Source organism: Ammodytes marinus, assembly GCF_949987685.1.
Source record: "Ammodytes marinus genome assembly, chromosome: 6".
Lineage (NCBI taxonomy): Eukaryota > Metazoa > Chordata > Actinopteri > Uranoscopiformes > Ammodytidae > Ammodytes > Ammodytes marinus.
The window spans coordinates 26,027,769-26,053,632 of NC_137235.1; the positions used below are offsets into that span (position 1 = coordinate 26,027,769).

The window sequence follows — 25,864 nt, forward strand, 5'->3', positions numbered from 1 at the left end:
CTGGAATTTGTATGCATGCATCATTATTACATAAATAGGTATCATAATAACATTCTTAAGAAAGGGGATACTTAACAGGTCTCAAGTGGGAATTGAGAATTTGTTGTGTACCTTTAGGGTTGGTCATTGTGAAAGTAATAGATGATCCTGTGATGTATATAGTGGCATTTGTCAGAGATTCATCCAATATGAAGGGGAAGGTCTGCTTCCCACCGGCCCTTGCTCGCTGAAGAACTGTTACCTGGGGGAGGACATGTCTGTATTTTTCAAACTGGTCCAACCTCGAAAGGCCTGGTAGCCTACATGTTTCAGAATTGTTGATATAGTACAGGATTGCTATTAGAACTGCACAGTCATTCCCTATCGGCTAAAGGCAAAGGCCATACTTAATATAACAGGTGATATACAGTATATTTGCATCAGGAGAAACGTGCTGGTGTATCAGAAACAATGACAATTCAAAAATATGTGAATAGTGTATTATTTCTTACATGTACAGACATCAGTGCAGAAATACACAGGTGGTTGACAGTCTTCAAAGTAGCAGTATTCTATTGAACAACCTTTTCCATTCACAGCAGCTAACAACACCTCTCTCTCTCTCCCTCAGGTGGAAAATCAAACTGTTCCACCCATCACTCCCCCTAGTGGCTCGGAGTATTTATGGTTTGTTGACAACATTTTCAGCATTTATGTTGTATTTGTCGATTGTTGTATGTGTTTTTGAATTGGCTGTCACACGGTTCGCCTGATGGAAACGTTAGGGGCCATTTTAGTGCATTTGAACTCATTGGCCACCCTACCTACCAGAGCTGAAGTGGAGGTGTCGAGGATGATGTCTGTGGCCTGAGGCAACTGACCCTTAGTCACGCTGATGGCCTGGCCCCCGGAGGCCAACGCCAGGTTCTTATAGACGTCAAAGGATCTAGCTGAACGACGGCGGCGCCTTGAAAAGGGCGACGTAATGAAGAATGATACCTGTGGAGAATAGACCCCAAACCTTTCAAGTGGAGTTCAATTACATAAACATGGTGAACATAGGGCATCATTGGGTGTTCATATTTACCGTTGACTTGGTTCTCCTGATGAGAGCAATGATAGTGTCCTTGAGGCTGATGTCTTTGGCAATAGCATCCGTGAAAACATAGATTTGGGAGGAGGACGGGGCACCGGTGAGAGCCAACTGGGGAAATAAAAAAATGTCCCTGTTTAGTTAATATGGAAAAACCAAGCCCCAACCTCAGCGATTTTTACCAGCATCCAATAAGGAAGTGACCACAACTATAGTAACCAGGAAGTGCCACTAGGGGCGTGGTGCCAAGACCGAGCAGTTTTTCTTTGACTCACTTGTTAGACATGCCGTTTTCAAAGTCTTATTAAACCTATTTACAGCCTGAGCCACAAAACCATGTTAGTCTGTATGTTTAGGTCATATCTCCATGACAACACTGAGGGGGGTGAATTTTTTCGGACCACGCTAGTTTTTATTTTATCGGAGGTTAAAATGTATTGGCGCGATCTCTTGAGTGACAGCTCTCCGCCCGTTGTCCCTCACTTTGCCTCGGAGGTATAGGCCTACATCAGCTATCTCCCTCCCCCCTCACAAAATGGCGACGCGCACAAACCAGGATTATTGGATGCCATGTGAATAACTGAGGTCAGCCCGGATGCTACATCCATAATATTTACTATCTACCGGAAAATGTTCCAGAACAACCATCCCATTGATAATCTGACAATATCGTAGATTAAGTACCTGAAGTCCAGACAGGCACTTCTCAGGGGTATCACCACCTCCTGCTGCCTTGAGTTTAGAGATTTCTGTTTTCATCTTCTCAGCATCTGTTGTCCTGAAGGTAGGTCCAAATGCTAGAAAGCACAGCACATTGGTTCAGAGTATTTTGGACAAAATGTTTATTTTTTTACATAACTTTTGATCCACTGTGACTTTATGTGGTACAGGTTGCACCACAGTGTGCTAAATCTACTTAACAAAAGTCCTACACTTATGTACCTATAATAACAACTATTTAATCAAGCATTACATACAGTATATAATATTGTATGTCTCTACAAAACACCAGGGGTGTAACGCCAACATTTCTACAGGTTCAACAATGTAGAAGAGTTATTACCGGGGTCATTGAAGGGCACCAGAATGTACTCCGAGGGCTCATCTTGGGTTCCTCTTTTGCGGTCAATGAGGTCATAAACGACAGCCCTGGCTTCAGCAATGTCATCTGACATACTGCCAGTGGTGTCAATAACAAAAACCACAACGGATGAGCGGGCGATTCCCATCATTCTGTGAAAAAGAAAAATAGTGATTCATTATAGAGAAGAAAATTGTCTTTGTCTTGATGATGAAATTTGATCGTAAAGATCCAATCGAGATATGTTTTTCACATTATACCTCAGGAAGTCATTGTCTCCGACAGCTAACTGGATTTCCTCTAGCAGCTGGAGACTGGCCTTTACAGCTGTGTTCAAGGCAGCGTTGAAGATGTCCACGTTGTCCTTGCGACGCTCATCTTTGCTGATGCCTCCGCGAGGAATTGTTGTGCTTGTTAGGTCACTTGCACCTCCATGGCTGCATTTACCTGGCACAGGTCAGAAGGGAAAGGTCGAACGGGGACATGGTTCAAAGGGCAATTTGAAGTGTACTTTTGCATTTTATGAGCTCTCGTGTACCGACTTATCTTGCTACACTGAATTACCCGATCCTACCCAGAAACTGACACTTCTCTCATATGAAACAAAAACCACCCCGGAAATAGTGTAGACAGCCGGCAGCCACTTGGCTTAGCTTAGCATGCAGACTGGAACCAGGGGGAAACAGTTAGCCTGGCACTGTCCAAATAACAAAACCACTTACCAGTGCCAATAAAGTCACTGATTAACATTTTATAGTGTATGAAGATTAAAAGCTATGTTTCAGTAGCAGCTACGTGTGGGACTACTTGTCTTGCACCTTAAGGCTGTTACATACTCCGCGAGAAGAAAGAACAGTTCTCGGTGACAGAGCTGCGAGAAGTTCTTTCTGGTCTGACATTACATACTTCACGAGAACTCAACTGCCGAACTCCTCACCGCGGCGCATTGTTACCATGGTAATTGGCTCAGTAGCGCCAGCTGATTTCACTTCGCTTTCCTCATTGACTTCAGACTGACCAATCACACAATATTTCTCGGACAAGCTACGAGAAGAAAGTTCGGCCCGGGTGATGTGTCGAGAACAAGCTGCGAGAACAGCTAAACAAGAGCTGAGAGAAGAAAATGACGTCATTTTCTTCTCGCAGCTCTGTCACCGAGAACTTTGTTCTTTCTTCTCGCGGAGTATGTAACAGCCTTTATGATGTCATCAAGACTCTAGGAAGTGACTGCTTTATATTGACAAGCTTCTCTTCTAATCTTTTTCAAGAAAGTAAATAAGTGACTTGTGCCAACAATAAGCCTCTCAGAATTCCTACTTCTGACTGAGTTAATATGACCTTATGTATTTGAATATGGTTTGGAGATGTGTTTGATACCTTTGGGCTTGTCAGAAGAGAAGATTCCCAAGTAGCCTGATGTGAGTTTCTTCTCCTTTAGGATGTTGGGGAGGATGGAGTTGGGGCATGTTCCACTTGAGCAGTCACTACAGGTGGCAGTGAGGATATCTGCACAAGCAAAGGGCACACTGAGTAAAACACAAACCATGGTAGGTAAGCATCACTTCATGTTACTGTGTTGACCTATGTTCTATGGTGTTTGCTAGAGCAGGGACAGGAGTGCTATGTCAGAGCAGACTGATATTCCGAAAAGAAACACCAATCAGAATGGCCATAGCATAAAAACAAAAACAACACACTCATTCTAAAGGCAGTAGTAGTCTTCTTTATGACATATTACCCAATGCATGCATAGGCCTCCAATGACAATAACACACACACACACACACCTGCCAGGTTTTCAAGAGGAAGGTCTGGGCGTAGCAGATTGACGTAAGGCTCTGTGTTTCCCAGCTCCACCCAGTTACTGTGGCTGTAGAAGTCCTGGTAATCAATGGTAGCACACACATGAACTATTTTATACATACACATAGGCCTTGAATTAAGAGTTTTACTTTCAATCTTTTCAATCTAGTTTCTGGCTCATTCTGACTGTTAGTAACTCCATGTTCTCCTCATCCTGCCTCTCTCTGCTGAGCTTTTTCTCTCCAGCCCTCGCACCTGTAGTGTATGAAGGACTCTCCCCAGTGTTTCTCTGGCAGCCTGGAAGTTTTCTTCGCGAATGTTGGCTTTGATGGCAACTATGCCCTCCGTTATGAGGCTGCGTCCCTCCACGAAGGCCTCTGAGTTGAAGTGGTGTGGAGCACTGAAAGAATTGATCACAATAAATTACTCTGTAAGCCTAAGAGAAAATCATATTTAATGTTTTTCAACACGCACAGCCCCATTATTTTATTACATTCGAAGCCCCTGTAAACCCAAATCCACAAAAATATTTCTGACTATATAATTCGGGGAGTTATTTGCACGATATTAAGCATCTGAAAAAAGTTAGGCATATTTATCAATCCAAAGTAAAGATATTGTCACCATTTGATATGGCCACGCCCACACAGTGTCAAACTGTCTAGACAGTAAAAAAGCTAAAGAAAATTAACATTTATTGTCAATCAGATTTTTGTAAAATCTTATTGAAACACCCCACTTTGATATAATGATTTTTACATTTTCAGACCAGGTTTCTAGAGGCTTTAATAACAGTTGTTTCAATCTTTCTCCTACCTGGCAACAAAGTCACGGTCTACCAGTCCGTTCTGGATGTAGATCTCTTTCAGAGCAGAGACAAACTTGGCACCAGACACTTCTCCTGTTGCTCTGGGACCCAGACAGGCCTGGACCAGCTCTTCAGCAGATTTGCCCTGTAAACCGGTTGCAGGTATATTGTCAGAATAATAGTACTATGTAATGATTAAATAAAAATGTTGACCTTATAATGGAGCAGGATCAAAAGCTAAGAGATTGATTGATTGATTGATTGATTGATTCAATTTTATTTCAGACATATCAAAAAAAGAGAAATCAAAAGCATGAAAATACAATAAAAAAATATGTTCAAATGATTTCACAAATAAAAATAAACAAAAAATAAACAAATAACATATTGAATTGATATGCCTGAAAAGGAGTAGGATCCTACCCCTTTTCCACAGCTCAATAACTTTATAATAATTTTTTATATATATATATTTTTTTAGAGGTGGGCATAGATTAATTTTTTTAATCTAGATTAATCTAGATTAATTTTGGAATTAATCTAGATTAATCTAGATTAAAATGGCTCATTTGAATTCATTCATAATATGTGTGTGCTCCCTAAATAATGACTCAAAGTAAGTCTTTGAGAACGTGTTTCTCAAGCCAGGTGGCGCATCAGACCAGGGGCTCATCTCCTGTGCAGGTGCACACCTAATGCATCAAGTTAACTTGCGTGCAGAAAGAGGATGTCACGGAACTCATGTCCGTTAGCTTTTCAATATAAGACTGTCAAAATAAAAGTCCCGCAAAACAATCGTTATTTTGGGGATTAACTTCTCCGCGTGAGAAATTTGAGTTGTAGGCTAGCGTGTGAGAGTGTGAGCTGGTTGATATGAGTGTGTCTCACGGCCAAAAGGGTGAGACTTGGCAGCTCTGTCAGTTGTCAAACAAAGCGGACGGACGTGGTCTCTATAGCAACGAGATCAGATGAGCTATCACTGATAAAAAAAATATTGTTTCCATAATGATTTCCATAGCCTTAAGCCATAGGCTAGCCTACATGTTGTGTAATTCAGTGATTTTCAACCTTTAATGAGTCGAGGCTATGCATTGGCTTTGGCGATTTCCCTTGCCTCTTTTTTTTCTCTCCACACAAAGCTCTCCCATTGCACACACGCATGCCCCGGCCGCTTCTGAGAGCACAGACAGTTAGAACTCCTACAGTAAACCAATTCCGCATTGCACAAGGTGCAAACAACCTTGGTCTTGTCGAGGTTTCCATTGGGAAGCTTCTTAAAAATACATTTTCCCTGAAGCAAACCCGGCGGCTTCCTAGCTGCATCCATGTCAGCACGTTACGTTTGATGTGGTAGGCTACACAGGTGCGAAGTCGGACTCGTTCTGACTCGTGCACTACAGTGCAATTCGGCCAGGTATATATCCGCGCTAAAATAAGAGGAACAAGAGATTAACGGCGATATTTTTTTTATCGCCGATAAGAGTCTGGCGTTAACGCAGCACGTTAACGCCGTTATCGGCCCACCACTCATTTTTTTATATATTTATACAATCCATATATCCATATACACTCGACGCCATTGCAAATGAGGGCCACCCCTCAATTGAACTCCTGAGGATAAACAAAAATCAAACTAAAAAATTAAATGAAATATCCACTACATACATCCATACAAAAATACATCCACCATACGCATCAACACAATTCATACGTCCATATCTCCATATTTGTACAACTCACATATCCATATCCACACATACATATACTTTCCGTCTTAAATATCTCCCTCATCCCTGTACCTGTTAAAAATCATTGCTTTGATTTTTTTTTTTTTAACTGAATCATGTTTGGACATTGCTTTAGCTCCGTGCTCATACCATTCCACAGTTTCACACCACCAATTGAGATGCAATGACATTTTAAAGTCATGCGTGCAGCCAGTGTCTTAAAGTTTAACTGTTCCCTCAAATTGTAACCCCCATCTCTGTCAAAAAAAAGTTTTTGAATGTTACCTGGTAGCAGTTTGTTTCTAGCTTTGAACATGATTTGTGTAACTTGATATTCAACCAGGTCCTTGAACTTTATGATGCGGGAATGTAAAAAGAGGAGGTTGGTGTGATCATAATATCCAGCTTTATTGATTATTCTTATGGCTCGTTTTTGAAGTGTGACTAGTGGTTGCAGTGAGCTTTTGTAAGTGGTCCCCCAGACCTCCACACGGTAATTTAAATAAGGTAAGATCATTGAGCAGTAAAGAATATGCAATGATTTGTGATCCAATATATTATTTGCTTTACCCAGGACTTGAGATCCCCTAAGTGATTACAATTCAACTTGTAACGGACATGAATTGAATGCATGCACTATGTTGTATATACAATATTGACAATATACTATATATAGGGGAGAACGGGGTATTGTGAGACACTTTTTACAGTTGCTCCCCTCTTAGCGAGCTAAAATGATTTTTCAGTCAAATGTATACATTTCCCATTAATTCAGGATGTTTCCTAGAAATGGGCATTAGCTGAATTTATTCACGTCGAAGGGCAGTGAAAATATGATTGTTTTAAAAAAAGTTGTCATGTGTCTCACTTTACCCCAGCTTTGGGATAAACTGAGACAGACCAGAGAAATCAAGGGGGTAAACAAAACCGCTTACTTTTTCCAGTCTGAATCTACCATAACAACACATGTTGTAACAGAATCCTGACAGCTAGAACTAGTGACAGAATCATGGGGTTTGGTCAATTAAGCAAAACATTTTTGTTAACTCTTGAAAGTAACTCTGATCAAATACAACATATCATTCATATTCAATAATTAGTTAGATTAAAACAAAGGCTGGGGGTCAGAGCAAAGGACAATCAGAACCAGCTCGAACAGCCTGGGACTCTGAACACAGGACTAGACCCAGCTGTCATTTTCTATCTTTTGAGTCTTTGATTAATATGTTTCTGCATTTGTTTTATTGGGATCATTCATTTAATAAATACATATTACTTAGAGTCCATTGATGTTAAAGGTCCCTCTTTTGTCCCCCACATACCTGCCAAACCATGCCCTTGCTGACACCCCTTCAACCATTCAACCCCCAACTCCGGCCCGCATTGTCTTTTTTATCTTATTCAAACTAGTCTCCTTGCTACCTTAAATATAATGGATTCATTAAAAGAGGGCACATACACTGTCTCACTTTACCTCACAACATTTGTCTCACTTTACCCCACTGCCACAATTTGAGAAAAAACTGCCTCTCAGAAATTCAGGCTAATCTTCAGCTAGACATGGTTTCATATGTTGGTAGTTCATCAACATGTATGATAGAAGTTTTTCTACCTGAATCAATTTTCTTTGGCACAACAGTTTTTTTTGTGAAAAAGACATGCTTACAACATCACCATGAGTTCCTCTTCTTCATGGCCAAGGGGAAATGAGAGGGGCTTGAAAACATATATCTCACAAGACCAAAAATGTGTTCCGTTGCCTAGATACAGAGGGTGTCTCACATTACCCGATGTCTCACATTCCCCCATTTTCCCCTACTGTATATACAGTATATAGCTTCTTATGACAATGTTTTTTTTCTTATCTTCCATCCTACCGTGGGGTTGAACTCATGACCAGCTTCCTCATTCACTGCCCGACACGCGTCCTTCATTTTTTCCAATAAAGCAATTCCTGTAATGGTGGTGTGACTGTCTATCCCCCCGATGGGGACAAAGGCCATGCTGGACCCTGATAGGGCCAACGTCAGCAGGACTACGCCCTGCACTGAAGTCATGACCAGTCTACAGGGAGAGAGAAATGATGACATATCAATAATCAGCTTGTCAATTTAATAATAAATAATGGGAACATATTGGTGATTGAACAGATTTGTGCACAGATTGCGCATGCTTTTATTACCAAATGTTTCTGAACTAGACACATACAGTAAGCATCAGAGATTTCACATTTTAGGTGAAATGACAAAGAAAGAGGAAAATGTTCAGGAACAGAATTATATAGGAACATTTTTAACGTGATAACCATTTAAATATGCAGATTTTCAAGGAGCTTTTTTTCTGTGCCATTCTTTCAAATATCTTGGTGTTTTTGGACAGAACATAAGAGTTTAATTTCAAAACAAAGGCAAGTTGTTCAGTGTACTGTATTGAAGAGGAAATTAACAGTTAATTGGCAAAGACAAACGTTTGGTACGTAGTGGAATTTAATGAAAAACAAACATCGCAGTTGTTGCTTTGCGCTATTTTTCTTGCTTTCATTAAGGTTTGCAACTCTTTTTTGTCAAAAAAAGCATAAACTAAGCCTTTTTTAACAGTTAATTAATGTACCCTTATTGTATAGTGTTAACAAGATTTTTAATATGTATACTCATTTTACACATACAAACTTTACACATACACTTTTTTTGTTTTAATCGTTTCATCTTTATTAAAATGTTTTTCAAAATCTAACATAATTTGAACAACTTTCTTGCAAATGTAACCATAAATAGACTTACAACATTTCATTTTGAATTACAAACATACCTTGCTATTGTTCAGCTCTGTTGACTCAGAAGTGGAACCTGCAACCCCACCAACCCTCTATAGCTGCATATTTATATACATCAGGTCCTATGACCAGGGCCGGCGGTAGCCAGGGACAAGGGTGGGCCGTGCCCACCCAATCAAAATAGAGTTTTTATTTTTTTTTTAGGTGGAAGTCCAGACCCACTATCGGATGGACCTGTTCATTCGCTGTCCAAGAAAATGTCAAATGAAATTCAGACAATTAATTAATACTAAAGAATATACCATTACCATGCATTGGACAGCCTGCCTCCAAGTTACCCACCCGCTTATAGTGGTCACTGGTCAGCAGAGCCGGCCCGAGGCATAAGCGAAATAAGCAGTTGCTGAGGGTCCCGACTGCCAGGGGAGCCCCCCCCCCCCATTTTTTTTAGTTTGTGTGTTTGATATCAACATCATATTATGTAAATGATCATACAATAAAAGGAATACAATGTTTTGGTAGATAGTTAATATCTTAATAATTTAATCAGTTCATCTGGGAGGTAATCCGAGGTTAACTGATCACGTCACATTCACGTCCATGGCATGCACAGTGTGTATTGAGTTTATTTAAAAATATTTGAAAATGGGGCTGCCCTCAGTTGCCCATGCACTGTGTATAGTCTATAGCCTATTTCAGCCTTGTCTGTGGAAAAAAAGATAACTGGACAACAGAGTTCTTCTGCTTCGTTCCTCTCAGTGCATTTAAATTAATTCATTATATTACAGAGAAATAAGTCCCATAAAAAAAATTGCACCAAGCCCATCCCAGAGGACCCTGCAAAATATTTTGTTTCAAAGTTATATTTCTATGGAAAATCTGTCTTTCTTCAATAGCTTCTAATTCATCCGACCCAGTGTCTCCAAATTATTTGTTCACACAAAATTCCTCAGATTTAGCCTCTTAATTTTCCTCTCAAAGTGCACCAGATTCATGCATTTCACTTTAAAAAGGTAAAATAAATCTCCCGGGGGGGCATACCCCTTGACCCCCTTAGCAGGGTTGTGACCTCGGCTGGCTACTATCGGAGGCAATAGTGGAACGACTATATATCTATATAGTGTGTATAGTATATATATAGCTCTGGAGTACCACTATCCAGGTTGCCTAGTCCCAAAGCTTTCTATTCTATCAGCTCAGGCTGCCTAGTCCACACACATCCTGCGTCTACCTCTGGAGCGCGTCGCCTTACCTTACTGCTGCGTCTCTCGGACTTTTCTCGGACACACATGGAACGTCTCAACTGCTGCTGCAGCGCTGCTTCTAAAAGCCCTGTCATTCATAGATAATTCCCATTAAAAATTAAGTTCTTTCGACTTCCGGGTTACAGAGCATGGAGTAGGTGCGTTCGCTTTCTAGCTCCCACTAACTATTTCAGACTTAACTGATTAAACCCTATTTTCATCGATTTTTTTTGTGCTTGTATTGCCGGTAACACTAACACTGATTCGGAAAAATGCCTAGAGGAAAGAAAAACGCAAAAAGAGATTCGGCAGAGTCAGATATGTCCTCGGACAGCGTGGTTAGCATGGACGTTAATGCTAGCTCAATGGCTTCCACTTGCTTGAGCGGCATAGAGCAGCCATAGCCGCTGAGTTCAAGTCATCGTTTGCCAGAATGGACACTAAGCTAGACAACATCCAGGTCGTGGTCTCAGGCCAGGGGAAACATATAACCGATCTCGAGGAGAATGCAGAAACTGTTTGCGGACGCCTGGAGCAACTTGAGGCTACGTGCTCCTCACTGCAGGAAGACAACAAGTCGCTGAAATCTAAACTATCGGATTTGGAAGGGAGAAGTAGGAGACAGAACGTTCGTATTGTGGGCTTACCAGAGTCACTTGAGGGCGCTCGCCCCACCGCCTTTTTCTCCGAGCTTCTCGTCGAGGTTTTTGGTAAACAGACTCTCCCTTCTTCCCCGGAGCTGAACAGAGCTCACCGCACTTTGGCACCCAAACCTGGCCCGGGTGAGAGATCACGGCCCGTCATTATCCGCTTCCACCGATACCAGATTAAAGACTTGATCATGAGAGAGGCACGTAAACAAGGCGAGCTGGAATACCACGGCCACAAGCTCCGGTTCTACGAGGATTACAGCGCGGAGGTCTTGAAGCAGCAGGCTGAATACAAGGGGGCCATGGCTGTGCTTTATCAGCGCGGTCTCAGCCCCTCTCTCGTCTTCCCTGCGAAGCTGCGCATTACTCTCCAAAGCGGCGAGAGAAGGTGGTTGCGGTCCGTCTCTGAAGCATCTAACTACATCTCTACATTGGGTGTGAGTCCGTAGTAGATACGATTGCCTGCTGTGAGTATACAAATGTGGACAGGTGCTCTTTTCATATCCCCGGCCAATCTCTCAGACTGATGGTGCTACACGCATTTTGTCTCCCTTTTTTGAAATGAGTAGATCAGCTGGGTGAGCGTGACATTTTTGTTGCTTGTCATTTTGACGTATTGTCTAGCTCACTCGCTTTTTTATTTGTGTCTCTATTTTGAAACGGCTGGATAAGCGTGTCTGTTTTTTGTTTTTTTGCCATTTGGACAGCTTGTCTAAAGCTTTTGTATTTTGAATCTGTCGGGTGAGCATGGTATTTTTGTTTAGTGCGTTGTCATTTTGACAGTTTGCTTGATTGTTCATAGTGTTACAAGGCTGTTATGGGGTGAACTGTACAAGACCTATGTGGGAGCTAGCATAGGTCAAGAAGTTAAAGCTTGGAATGTTTGTTGTGAGACTAGTAAGGGTCTTTTGGGGTTTGCTGTTTAGAGCAATATATGGGGTGGGGTCTGGGTGGGGTGGGTTGGTGTTAACTGGGGGTTTAGCTGATAAGTCATCACCTGCTGTGTTTTCAGTTATTTATGTTTTCCTTTTTTTGTGTGTGTTTTTCTTTTCCTCTGTATTTTGCTACTCTTTTTCTTATCGGAGCAACTCTTTTTATTCTCACTATAACTGAGCTAGATGAAGGGCAATCTTAATTTAATTAGTTGGAATGTCAAGGGGCTGAATCACCAAGTGAAAAGGGGTAAGGTCTTAACCCACCTAAAACGGCTCAGGGTTGGAATAGTTTTCCTTCAAGAAACCCACTTACATGACTCTGACCATGGGCGATTAAGTAAATGCTGGCGTGGACAATCTTTTCATTCTAATTTCAGGGCTAAGGCTAGGGGCACAGCTATCCTTATTGATAGTAATATTCCTTTTGAGTCCTCAAACATTATATCAGATAAAAATGGACGTTTTATTATTGTTTCAGGCAAACTTTACAATATGTCAGTCATCTTGGCCAACGTCTACGCGCCTAACGTTGATGATGTAGAATTCTTTAAGAGATTTTTTTCTCAACTCCCTGATCTCAACTCCCATTCTCTTATTCTTGGTAGGGATTTTAATTGTTATCTAGATCCAGTCTTAGACTAGCCTGGAAATCCAGACCCTGATATCTTGAACGATAGAGGGTCTGGCCACGATCATTAGTGATTTCCAACTCAATGGGCGGCTCCTACTCGTGCATTTCAAATGCCACTGCACGCAGTTGGATAGCACTACAACCAATCAGAGCGATGCACAAGGCGACGTAAGCCCCTTTCGTTTAGCGAACAGCTGTTAAACTGTTAAATTAAACGTTTGCCGTTGTCGGTCGGCAAAATAGAACATTCCACTTACTTGCTAATGAAAGATTTGAGTGCCGTCTTCCAAATCGTTAAGGGTCGAGGCCAAAGCAGTCTCAAACTCACACAACATATCCGCAGCCATATTTGATGTTTACTATCACGGCTTCGACGTCGCATGCACGTCACTGTCGTCATCCGGTTACGTCCTCCCCAGAGCACCATATAAAGGGCTCTGGCGCGCCCATATTAGATAGAACCAATTGAAACGTGAGCCCAGATTTCTGGTCTTCTTGATAAAGCTTCAACGGAGCGTGTCCAGACCAACACGCGCAGCAAATTTAATTTGCCAGCGCCTAGTGGCAGGTCTGGGAATGCCAGGCTAGTCTTAGACCGCTCTTCCCCCAAACCTGCCACTCTTAGCAGATCTGCAGGTTATATCAAATAATTTCTTGCTGATTATAGCCTCTCTGATCCATACAGGTTTTTATACCCCACAGGAAGAGAATATTCATTATTTTCACATGTCCACCACACTTACACCTGAATTATTTTTTTGTTGATAATTCATTGATGTCAGACCTAAAGTCATGCAGTTATGAAAGTATTGTGATCTCAGATCACGCTCCTCTGCTCCTTCAACTGGGTTTCTCTGACGTTGAGTATACAAGAAGGCAGTGGAGACTGGATCCATTGTTGCTCACAGATGAGAGTTTTCTTTCACACATCTCTACACATATTAAAACTTTTTTGAGTATAAATAAAACACCAGATGTGTCCAATGCAACAATTTGGGAAGCCCTGATAGCCTATTTGAGAGGTGAAATTATATCATTTGCAGCATACAAAAATAAGTGTACAAAACAGAAACAAACTGAAATTGCTGATCAGAGTCTGAACATAGACAGACAATATGCTAATTCACCTTCATCTGAACTTTACAAAGAACGTTTAAAACTTCAGACAGAATTCAACCTTCTTTCCTCTCGTCAAGTTGCTGACCAGTTGCTTAGGAGCAGAAGTACTTTTTACGAGCATGGTGACAAGATTGGTAAACTCCTGGCCAATGAACTGCGCGGATTTAGAGCGAAGCAACTCATCCCTGGAATACGGACAGACAGTGGGTGTACAACATCAGATCAGAAATCGATAAACGAAAAGTTCAAAACATTCTATTCAAATTTGTATAGTTCTGACTGTACAGTAGACGTAACGGTGATGGAAACCTTTTTCAGTAACCTAAACATGCCTTCCCTTTCTCAAGACCTGAGACATAGCCTTGAGGCACCTATTACTCAGAAGGAAATTATTGCAGCAATAACATCTATGCAATCAGGCAAATCTCCTAGTCCAGACGGGCTTCCATCTGACTTTTTCCAGAAATTCTCAGCCGAATTGTCGCCTTTTTTATTTTCAATATTCTCAGACTCATTTGACTCAGGTAAACTCCCGCCTTCGTTCTATCAGGCCTGTATTTCCCTGTTGTTAAAAAAGGATATAGATCCTCTAGATTGTGCATCATACCGACCAATTTCACTATTAAATACGGATGTGAAGATACTTGCTAAAATTCTCGCCCACAGATTGGAGGATGTTCTCCCCTCTATCATATCCCCCGACCAAACTGGGTTTATAAAGGGACGCCAATCATTTTATAATATCCGCCGGCTAATGAACATTTTATATTCCGCCAGAAATATTGAATCAGAATGCCTCGCTTCTATGGATGCTGAAAAAGCATTTGATAGAGTAGAATGGAATTATTTGTTTTTCACCCTTGAAAAATTCGGTTTGGGTCCTGTTTTCACTTCTTGGGTTAAATTATTATATACATGCCCTTCTGCCTCAGTATTAACAAACAGCCGTTACTCAAGCAGTTTTGATCTGCACCGTGGGACCCGGCAGGGTTGTCCTTTGAGCCCGCTCCTTTTTGCTATTGCAATCGAACCACTTGCGATTGCCATTCGCGGTAACAAACAGATTCAGGGGATATGGAGAGGAGGAATCGAACATAAGGTATCATTATACGCCGATGACTTACTTTTGTTTGTCGCCAAGCCAGCCACCTCTTTACCGGAGGCACTTTCTGTGTTAGAGGTCTTTAGTCAGTTTTCTGGCTATAAACTTAACTTGAGTAAGAGCAAACTCTTTCCGATTAATAAAGAAGCTCTTAAACTTGATTATACAGCTCTCCCACTCAAAGTGGTGACAGATCATCTGAGTTACCTTGGGGTATGTTTTACCAGAAATTTAAAAACCTATTTAAATCGAACTTCCTCAAATTATTGGATCAGGCGAAGCAAATATTATCGAAGTGGTCTCCTCTGGCTTTCTCTCTATAGGTAGAATAAATTCAATTAAAATGACATTACTCCCAAAGTTCCTATATCTATTCCAATGTCTCCCCATCTTTCTCCCCAAATCCTTTTTTCAGGCCCTTGACTCTTTAATGATAAATTATATTTGGAATGGTAAACACCCTCGGTTACGGAAAGCTTTTCTTCAAAGACCCAAACAAACAGGTGGAATGGCCCTCCCTAATTTCCAATACTATTACTGGGCCGCTAATATCCGTTCTTTAGTGTATTGGGTGCATTTTCACCTTGACGACTCAGCCCGAGTCTGGGTAACAATGGAGTCCAACGCTATTAGCCCATTGTCTCTATCTGCCCTCTTATGCGCCGCACTTCCACTTTCTTCGGCTATTCCCAACAGTAGTCCCGTGATTAAGCACTCCCTTCGAATCTGGACCCAATTTAGGAAGAATTTTGGAATGCAGAATTTTTCACTTTTCAGCCCAATTGCAGCTAATCATTTGTGTGGGTCAATATCCCTGTTAACGGAATTTAATTTGCCTTATGATTGTATAATATTTTAATGCTACAATACATGCTTTCTGCCTGTTGAACTTTGTCCCAGTAAACCTAACAGCCCTGGCTGGACACACAAACCTAGTGTGTTTTCGCATACACCTTTCTCAGACATATAACCTCTGCTATTTCTGTTCAGTTTTTGTATTCAACCATGTACCAAACCAGATACATTGTTGTTTGACCCTTGTATGCTGTTACAAGTAAAACTTCACTCTGCTTCGAAGATGCCTGACTCAGTTTCTTTTATTACAAACACTTGGGTTGTTTGTTGAAATAATTCTACTATCAATCCCTGTAGGGTGCCTTTTGGTGTCCCATGCACAAACTAGTGAATTACTGTCTTAATTAAGGGGCCAAGCCCGAGAAGGGCCTGGGACCGCGTTTTGCAGAGCAACGCGGTTCCATAGCCCTGCTGGGCAGGGAACCCTATTGTTTTTGCTGGGATTATTATTCCGCTTATTATTTGGCGTCGTGTAAAACTGGTGCTGCAGCCCAAACCGTAAAGGCTTGGGACATGCCACTTGCATGACTAGATCCAGGTCCGTGCCTGGTACGCAGACGAAAAAATTCAGACAAGCCGGCCACTAGGTGGCGCTACAACAAAGGAAAACGCGTTTGGGGCTATAACTCCCACACCGAAAGTCTGACAGTCAAAAACCTTATATCCACAGATGCACACAAGTCAGATGCATTTTGAGATAGGCCACGCCCATTTGCGTATATATAAATGTTTCGCTACATCGCAAAAACTGTGTCAGTCACCAAAACATACTCCTCCTACAGTTTTTGCCCGATTTGGACGAAACCAAAAGCATTATGCTCTACCGACCACGAGCAAAAGTTGTATAAAGAATTTTTCTACGACCCTCGGAAGACCAAACGGTAGCGCTTTTCGAAAATCCCTTAAAAAAAAGAAAAAAGGGATTTTCTTGAAACTCAAGGGACACTCTCATGGGGCATACCTGAGTCTATAAAAAAAATATGGCCAAGAAATTCCTATGTATGCCGGACTTATTAAACAAATTAGTTTTTCACTTTTACTTCCTGTTTCGAAGTGTATTGGCGGGAAAATTCAAAAAAGTGTCTTTACAATGGAGAGGTTCACAATTTCATTTTGCTATAACTCCCCAACCGAACATCGCACATTCAAAAACTTGACATCCACTTGTTTGGTACATTGAGCTGCATCTTTCTATCTAACGTAGTTTTGCGAATGTCATCCATAGGGGGCACCAAAACCACAAAAAGCAAAGAAAACGCATTTGGGGCTATAACTTCCACACCAAACATCCCACAGTCAAACACTTTATATCCACAGATGCCCACAAGTCAGTTGCATCGTTTGAGATAGGCCACGCCCATTTACTTATGGGATTTTTTTTGCTACATCGCAAAAACTTTGTCAGTCACCAAAACACACTCCTCCTACAGTTTTTGCCCGATTTGGACGAAACCAAAAGCATTATGCTCTACTGACTCCCACGAGCAAAAGTTGTATAAAGAATGTTTCTACGACCGTCGGGAGACCAAACGGTAGCGCTTTAAAGATTTGCACATTAGCTACCTTGTACCAAACTGCTCCTAAATCCAAAACGATTCATCCTATTAACACCAAACTTCACACATGTGTTTGTCCTATGGTTCTCAGGTTGGTTCTACTTTTTCCTTAAATTGCTCCAAAAGGGGGCGCCAAAAACACACTTGAGCATCTTTCTCTGCGATTTTTTTTTCTTTTGGTCTATAACTCCCAAACCAAACATCCCACATTCAAAAACTTTACATCCCCGGATTCCGTGAAGCGAGGGGCCGGCGCCGCGGACGACGACGCCCGATCCCGAGTCGCGTGGGAGGCTTGGCCCCCGTTCACAACTGCTTGCAGTTCTAGTTTAACTTAAAAATATTATGAAAGAGGTTTGTTGTACTGGACAATGGTTTTCTATCCTTGACAAAACATTATTTGACTCTTCAGATACATATTTTAGATTTTATTCAGTTTTGTAAAAGAGGATATGTGCTATTTTCCCTTGTCCCTCGCATTGAACATTAATTTACAATTCAAGTAAAATGTGGTCTAATCATACAAATTATATATTTTTTTCATACAATTATATACAATAGTAATAATATTCAACTAAGGTGTATTTATAATTTGAACACACATTTCTCATTTTAATTTATTTAAAAAAAAGAAGATGTTTGTTTGTGTCCCTTAAAAATTGTGCACCCTGTCATGTTGGAGAATCCGTCCAATTAAGAAAAGGTCATCCACTCCAGGAACACCACAACACCAGTGATTAATGCATTTCATTGATGGGGAATGTAAAAGGCTGAGTTTAGTGTTTAGATTACTTTCCTACATACACATTTTCTTTGTAAAAGTTTGCTTACAGATTTGTCCGAAGGTTAACATGTCCACCCTGTCGGCATGAAATACACCATAACTGTTGATAATTCAATAGTTTAAAAATGTGTATGTTTAACTATAGACATTTCTCTTCAACGACCATACCAGCCAGTTATACAATCTTAGTTAGTTGTTAGCTTACATGCAAATTTAAGATCAAAATGTCCACACTGTCATCATCCCTAAAACCCCTTGACTCGGTGTACCATTCAGCCCTTAGATTCATTACAGGTGATTCCTTTAAAACTCATCACTGTTCCCTGTATGAAAAAGTCGGCTGGACATCCCTGTCATTGAGACGTGAGTTACATTGGTTTTTATTTATTTTTAAATCCTTAATTGGTAAACAGCCACCCTATTTATCAGCTATGCTCGACTGGAACTCTCAGTCTTTTAATACCCGATCCAGTGAGCTGCTGCTTTTAAAGGTTCCTAGAGCTCATTCAAAGCTGGGAACAACTGCTTTTAGCTATAGTGCCCCCACCTCTTGGAATGCCCTTCAGAGCAACTTCAATATGACCATTCTCCCCACTTTATCTTCTTTTAAATCTATGATTTCTGATTTTCACCATCACCACTGCATTTGTTTTAACTGAATTAATTTTTTAAGCTCTTTTATTGTAATTCTTTATTTATTTTGATGTTTTTTATCTTGCTAGGATTTTGTGTTTCTCTGTTTTATTCTGTCACTCTGTTGTTATTGTTGTTGTTGTGTTTGTTGTGCGCTCGTCGGCGTTGTAAATGAGGGGAACCTCAATGCCTTTCGAGTTTGTTTAAATAAAGGTTTTCATTCATTCATTCATCCTCTATTGTCCACCCTGTCATGTCTTGCATTGGATAAAGTGGCGACAGGGTGGACATTCCCATGACAGGGTGGACATATCAATAATTTTAAATGGGAATTGTAAATGATGATACATGCAAGACAATTGTGTGGACACAAACACAGATACAAGCTAGGTCATTATTCTATATTATTGCTTATTCCTGGTTGGATCTCACTGTATCATTGCCTTTATAATTTGGTCACATTGAATTATTGCAATTTGCACAAATTGCTCGCAGTCATGTGATTGTCCACCCTGTCATCTTGACATTTTTAGATTAAAAATCAGTCATACTGTAAAATATAATAATATTTAATCTAGTGTATAACAGCTAAGTGAGGGATGGGATAATGTGCACAAAAAAAACCTAACAAAATATCACATTTACTTTCCAAATCAAAGAAATCCATGTGCGACTTGTGTGTGTTTCTTTGAAAACGAAGGGATCACATACATTAAAAAAATAATAATTATAATATGAAATCAAACAAAGTCCTTGTTTAGCCCTTTCACGCATAGTGGTCACTACAGTGGACAGCTATTCAAATGCTGTTTTCTTGAATATGCATGGGTGTAGATCGCCTAGTTGCATATCAGCCACTACAGTGGACTCTTGTGTGTCATCCAATGCATTGCCAACCAGTGGCCAACCATTGTAAGAGCAGCCACAATTAGTCAAAACCAAGATGGCCGACAGGGAGCAGAAAAGTTGAGTAGCTCAGGAATATCCTGTAAATACTTCTAAAATAGGAGAGCCTGGCAGGTAAAAAAAATATGGCAACAACAAGTAACATCTTAGGAGTCATATAGTTGTTAAAATTTCCAATTATTGATTTTACATTGGGAGAAAATTATGTTTAATCACCTGTCCACTAAATTGGACATTATGCATCACGGACTTCAATAAATACTATGACTGCAGATGTGTTGTGCTTGAAAAAGCTTACTTTGCTGCAACTTTTTGGTTTTAAATCAATTGATTTATGTTATTAGAGGGCAACTTGAAGTATTTGTGTAAAAAAAAAAAAATCCAGATTATTCTATTATGTGTAAAACAGTTGGTGTCACTATGATGCCAATTTTCATATTAAAATAGCTTTGATGAAGTGATGTACAAGTCAGTAGGCTGTACTACTGAATTACACCTGAAAAAGAGAAATTGGAGAACCAAGGAAAAAGTTATCTGTTATTTTTATAGAAAATTTTAATTGAAAAATTATTCCACACTTTTTCATTAGATTGAAGTATTGGAATATGTTAATATATGTGAACAGGCATTGAAAATATATATTATTTTATAGTTTTCAGGTGATATACCATTTTTTTCACTGTTTTGTTAAATAAATAAGGTCAAAATTGAGAAGTCAAAACGTATGGAGTCCACCCGAGTGGACGTGTGTAAAACTCTCTGAAAAATATGTGTTTAAAAAAAATTAAGTTATATTTTTTCTTTTCATGCCTAAAGAAGTATAAAATCACTTGAGAAAAAAATCCAGACTAAGGATATCATAATTCATGCATGAAAGGGTTAGGAAAGGGACATCATACCTTTTATAAAATGTAGTTTTCATCTTAAAATTCAAATAAAAAACATGTTTATCAGTAATGTACATTTCCACGACAGGGTGGACATATCTTACACTCATTCCTCTGAAAACAGGTCATAATTAACTAAAAATAGGTGTGGGAGCTCCGTAAATATATATTTACACAACTTCAGAGTCCACTATTTATGATAATGCATAAAGGATATGGAAATTTAGGACTAAAATGTTCAAGTATTGTGAGGGTGGAAAGACACCCTACAGCGATATTGACCCGTTTACTCCCTCGACGGTGGATGGTGCATTCAAGATCTGGCATAAAAAAGGCTTAAAATGCATCTGTGATTTATTTATTAATGATCTATTTGCTAGTTTTTCTCAATTGACAAAACATTTTGGTATCGAAAAGACAAATTTTTTCCGATTTCTGCAAATCAGGCATTTTACGCAGAAGTTAATTCCCCAATTCCCTTATTAACCGCCAGCCAATCATGTCGATTTGTTTCTTTCTGTAAACCCCACATTAAAAGGCTCAATTTCTGTGTTTTTCAACCTTATTTCGAAGTTGCATAGCCCCTCATTAGCAGCTATAAGAACCCTGTGGGAGCAGGATCTAGGTTCTGCCTTCACAGATCACATGTGGGATTCAGTCCTGGATCGGATACACTCTACCTCCATGTGCGCCCGACATGCTCTTGTGCAATTTAAAGTAGTACATCGTATCCACATATCTAAAACTAAATTAGCTCGTATGTTCCCCGATGTAGACCCCATGTGGGATTCAGTCCTGGATCGGATACACTCTACCTCCATGTGCGCCCGACATGCTCTTGTGCAATTTAAAGTAGTACATCGTATCCACATATCTAAAACTAAATTAGCTCGTATGTTCCCCGATGTAGACCCAACCTGTGATAGCTGTAAGAGCGCACCGGCATCACTCTTTCACATGTACTGGTTGTGTCCCACCTTGACTGAGTTCTGGACATCAGTTTTTCAAACAATTTCTGAAGTACTTCAGCATCAAATTGAGCCGAACCCTTTCACTGCAATTTTTGGCATTGCTCCAAATCCGGGCTTGCCTAAAGTGAAGCTGAAGGTACTGGCCTTCACCTCATTACTTGCTCGTAGGGTTATCTTACTCAAGTGGAAAGATCCTGCTCCTCCTTCCCACTCTCATTGGATTAGAGACATTATGTCATGTATGAATTTAGAGAAAATACGGTTGAGATAGGCAAGAATATTGCAACTTTTCATTGCACATATCTTGGTCTTAGGTGAATGGGAAATGTATATTTCTTGTTTTCGTATGGAAAAGTATGATATTTTGAATAAAACAGGCAAGGTAACTAGTGACCTTTAATATTAAGGTAGAATCACTAAAAGTGTTGTATTCAAGTTTTTATCCTGAAATATATACATAATTGTGTATTCCTAAGGCCTCTCTGAAAAGGCATGCCTGGGCTTGTCCTGGGACAGGTCAGGGGTGAGAGAGACAAGGGGGGCAGTGGGTCCTTGAGCTGGACACACACACCCTCATCTTTCCCCCCTCCTGATACACACACCCACTCTCTCTGCCTTCAGACTATATAAAGCCAGGGTTTTGAGCAAGAAGGGGGCTGGTTTTTGGGGAAGTTTTGACTGTTCCACTTTTTTGTTCTTTTAGCATGGACGAAAGACTTAGAAGAAAAACTCGAAAGAAACACTGAATCTTTTTGAGTGCAAAATACTTAGAAAAATTTAGGGCTGTTCATTTTTTGTTCTTGAGAAGAGGGTGAAGCTCTGAACCAATTCTTCTTTTTTCTGAGAAGATTGGTAAGGAAACATTTGGGTTACTAATAGGAATTAATTGATGAACCAGGTTGTGGAATGTCATCGAGTTGAAGTTTTGAGCTGTTGTGACCAACTTTTCCTGACTTTTTGTGTCGCAAAATCACCATTGTTATAAGAGTTTGAAGAAATTCAAATTAATATGACTTTGGTGAAAGCTCGGCCATCAATCCAGAGAATATTAAAAGTTGTGTAAACGGTGGATAAACTTTTATACTTGATAGCGCTCCGAATAGGATCTCTTGTGGATCAACAAGGTTTTAAAGCTGTTGAACCAACTTTTTCCTGACTTTTTGTGTCGCAAAATCACCATTGTTATAAGAGTTTGAAGAAATTCAAATTAATATGACTTTGGTGAAAGCTCGGCCATAAACGCAGAGAATATTTAAAGTTGTGTAAACAGTGGATAAGCTTTGAAAAACCTGAAGATGAGAAAACTCCTGATCTCTTGTGGATCAACAAAGTTTTAAACTGTTGAACCAACTTTTTCCTGACTTTTTGTGTCGCAAAATCACCATTGTTATAAGAGTTTGAAGAAATTCAAATTAATATGACTTTGGTGAAAGCTCGGCCATAAACGCAGAGAATATTAAAAGTTGTGTAGACAGTGGATAAACTTTGAACTAAAACTCACGATCTCTTGTGGATCAACAAGGTTTTAAAGCTGTGGAACCAACTTTTTCCTGACTCTTTGTGTCGCAAAATCACCATTGTTATAAGAGTTTGAAGAAATTCAAATTATTATGACTTTGGTGAAAGCTCGGCCATAAATGCAGAGAATATTAAAAGTTGTGTAAACAGTGGACAAACCTTATTGAAGAGAACTCATGAACTAAATTCAATGTGAACAAATTACATAAAACAAATAAGCTAAGTTATACTTACTTATACTTATCTACATATACTAACCACATAAATGGGAGTGTAGGTACTTAATTTCCTTCCTTTCATTTTATTTTATCTTTTCTTTCTATATAGTGAAAGTATAATCTTTTTATATTGGTTGAATAAAATTTCTTGAAAACTTTATAATCCTGTGCCTGATTTTTAGTTTAGAGTTGGGAACAAGGACCTAATTAGGGTTTTTCTTTAAAGAGATTGCGGCGCTCCTGAGGTAAGCAATTCAAACCTACACTACGGCAACACCACTGATAAGAGAATACACACCCCATAATACACTCCTTAAAATAGGAGGGAATTGCATTTATCTGCTGGCCTAGTTCATCCAGGTGTATGAATTAAGTGAGGACTTAACGGTAGTCTTTTGAAGTCAGGGGTAATGTAAGGTATTCATCCACCAGAATAACTAAAACCTATTATCTAATCTCCTCCTTTCTAAAAACTTATCTAGGAAAAAGGTCTGAAATCTGGATTTAACCTAGGATAAATTAGAAGAGACATTGTATGTGTCATTAGGGGACAACACAGGGGGAGATCTGGAGATAGGCAGGAGTCAAAGGGTCAAATGCTTTAAACCAGAGCCTTTAAGGTAATAAAAGGTGTGAAGGTTTTTGGTGAAAAGTAAAACCTTTTGGGAACTGTGTGAATCGGCTTTGGTCCTTCTAACCATGTAGAGGGGTGAGTGTCAAGGAACACAGTCTACTTTATAGTGGAACAGGTTTATTCAAGGAATAAATAGCCTTGGCGGGCTATATATACACGAAAACGTCCTGATATTACTTCAGGGGTGTTTAATCTGGTGAAGGGAATACCGGCATATTCATTATGGCGCCCAACGTGGGGCTGAAAACTCTGGTCACCCTTTTCACTGGAGAAGGGAATGTCTGTTTAAGAAGGGAGAGCAAAAATTGCCATAGGGATAACTTCTTTGACAAGTTGAGTAAAAAATCACTCTAAACTAAACGTACTTCAAGGGAGGGCATTTAGGGTAGTTAGTGGATTTTGATTATTTTTGCGTATAGGGTTCAGAAGGTACCGATACTTGTTGAAATAACAGCCAGGAGAAAGGGCTTATTTGATCAATAAATATAGCTCATTCACCCGCCGAAAAACAGATGCATCCGATAGTGTAACGTGTAACTCTATGAAAGTCAAGCTGGCCTTGCTAACCAGTTATAAAGACTCAGGGATAGAAGAGGCGACTTTAACGGCTACAAACCTTCCAAGAAAAATACTATTCTTCTGGAAATATGGAGGATAATCAGACTGTTTTTGGGTCTGAAAACGGTGAATCTTACCGAAGCGGTTTTGGATCTGAAAATGGGGAATCCTTAATTCCTGAGGAAACCCCTAATGCACCTACTTTAGAACAAGGTTTTGGAAGATTAGATCTTGATTCTAGATGAGGTTGGAAATAGAGGTCGGACACACATGACAATATGTCCACCTTCATATGATGATGTTAATGAGGATAACAACGTTTCTTCTGGGGTAGTCCAACCGTCGTTTTTCCAAAGCGGAAGGAAATACGGGGTTGTAATCAATACAATAAAGGAAAATTAGTAATATTACAGTCTACTATTGCGGGCCGTCCTTTTACAGAACCCTGTATGATGGCAAATACAGAAAATTAGAATCTGACTCATGATGGTGGTGTGGCTGCTGCAATTTTGACAATAAAAGGGGAATGAATGCAGAGGGAGTCTACTCGGATGAGACAGAATTATCAAGGGTCTTTTGGGTAGGACTGTTACCTTTTATAATTTAATTTAGCTGTAACATTCGTTAACAATCTATTCTTGAAAGTTGAAGAGAGGGTAGTGAAGGGGTAATTCCTCCTCTTCTCCTCTCCACCTTTTCTTGTTTTATTGCCCCTCGTCCTGCAGCCTGTACTTGCAGCTCCCGAAGCCATAAAACTGATAACAGCTATTCACCAGGGTTTTCTAAATTGTCAAACATTTAAATTTCTAGACTCAGAGTACAGTGCGACAGTTTTGATCACATTTGCTATTAGAATAAATGACATGCAAAGATAAATACAGGTCTGCTTGCACTTGTTGCTAGTGATAAGACACAAAGGAGCAATGCATGAAACTGCTTAGAGGGCTCAAAATTAATTTTTAGCAAAATGGGGGTAAATGTAGTCTTAGGCGGGTAAGTTATTAGGTCAAACCACCACTTTGGCTGGTGAAAGATGTGTGCAATTGGCGTTTCTAACGTTTAACAAACTTTAATCTCGGTAAATGGGAGAGGCACGGCTCTTTACATTACCACAGTTAAGTTACCGCTTGTGTAAACTGAATATTTCTTGTGAGCCTTCACATTAAAGCATGTTACTAGCCAAATGTGAGTTGACTTTTACCTTGGAGCAGATAAGAACAGGTATTTAGCTCTCCACAACCATGTATCCAGGGCACTAGATAAAAGCAGTACGTCTTCAGTGTTATTAGATGATTGGTCTAGGCGTTCAAAGAAAAGGACGGCATTCCGTCGCGTGATGGACACACCTGGTCCAGTTGATCTCCTTCGAAGAATCAGGAGGTCTTGACCCCTGAGGTCC

General features: G+C 40.0%; 1 protein-coding gene across 4 annotated transcripts in view; it reads right to left on the reverse strand.

Moving 5' to 3' along the window:
• LOC307251942 (von Willebrand factor A domain-containing protein 7-like) overlaps positions 1-25,864 on the reverse strand; it is a 39,289-nt gene that overhangs the window by 6,022 nt on the left and 7,403 nt on the right. For 3 of the 4 annotated variants that reach the window (XM_080029409.1, XM_080029410.1, XM_080029408.1), the window contains exons 2-12: positions 8,369-8,555; positions 4,773-4,909; positions 4,212-4,356; positions 3,941-4,034; positions 3,531-3,659; positions 2,414-2,600; positions 2,136-2,305; positions 1,757-1,869; positions 1,067-1,183; positions 808-978; positions 112-241 (exon numbers count right to left, since the gene is read on the reverse strand). In XM_080029409.1, the coding sequence (XP_079885535.1) occupies positions 112-241; positions 808-978; positions 1,067-1,183; positions 1,757-1,869; positions 2,136-2,305; positions 2,414-2,600; positions 3,531-3,659; positions 3,941-4,034; positions 4,212-4,356; positions 4,773-4,909; positions 8,369-8,548 (1,573 nt within the window). In that variant the 5' untranslated portion in view covers positions 8,549-8,555. Of the gene's footprint in view, positions 1-111; positions 242-807; positions 979-1,066; positions 1,184-1,756; positions 1,870-2,135; positions 2,306-2,413; positions 2,601-3,530; positions 3,660-3,940; positions 4,035-4,211; positions 4,357-4,772; positions 4,910-8,368; positions 8,556-10,516; positions 10,561-25,864 lie in introns of those variants that run through there. The other variant, XM_080029411.1, reaches the window with a different exon arrangement.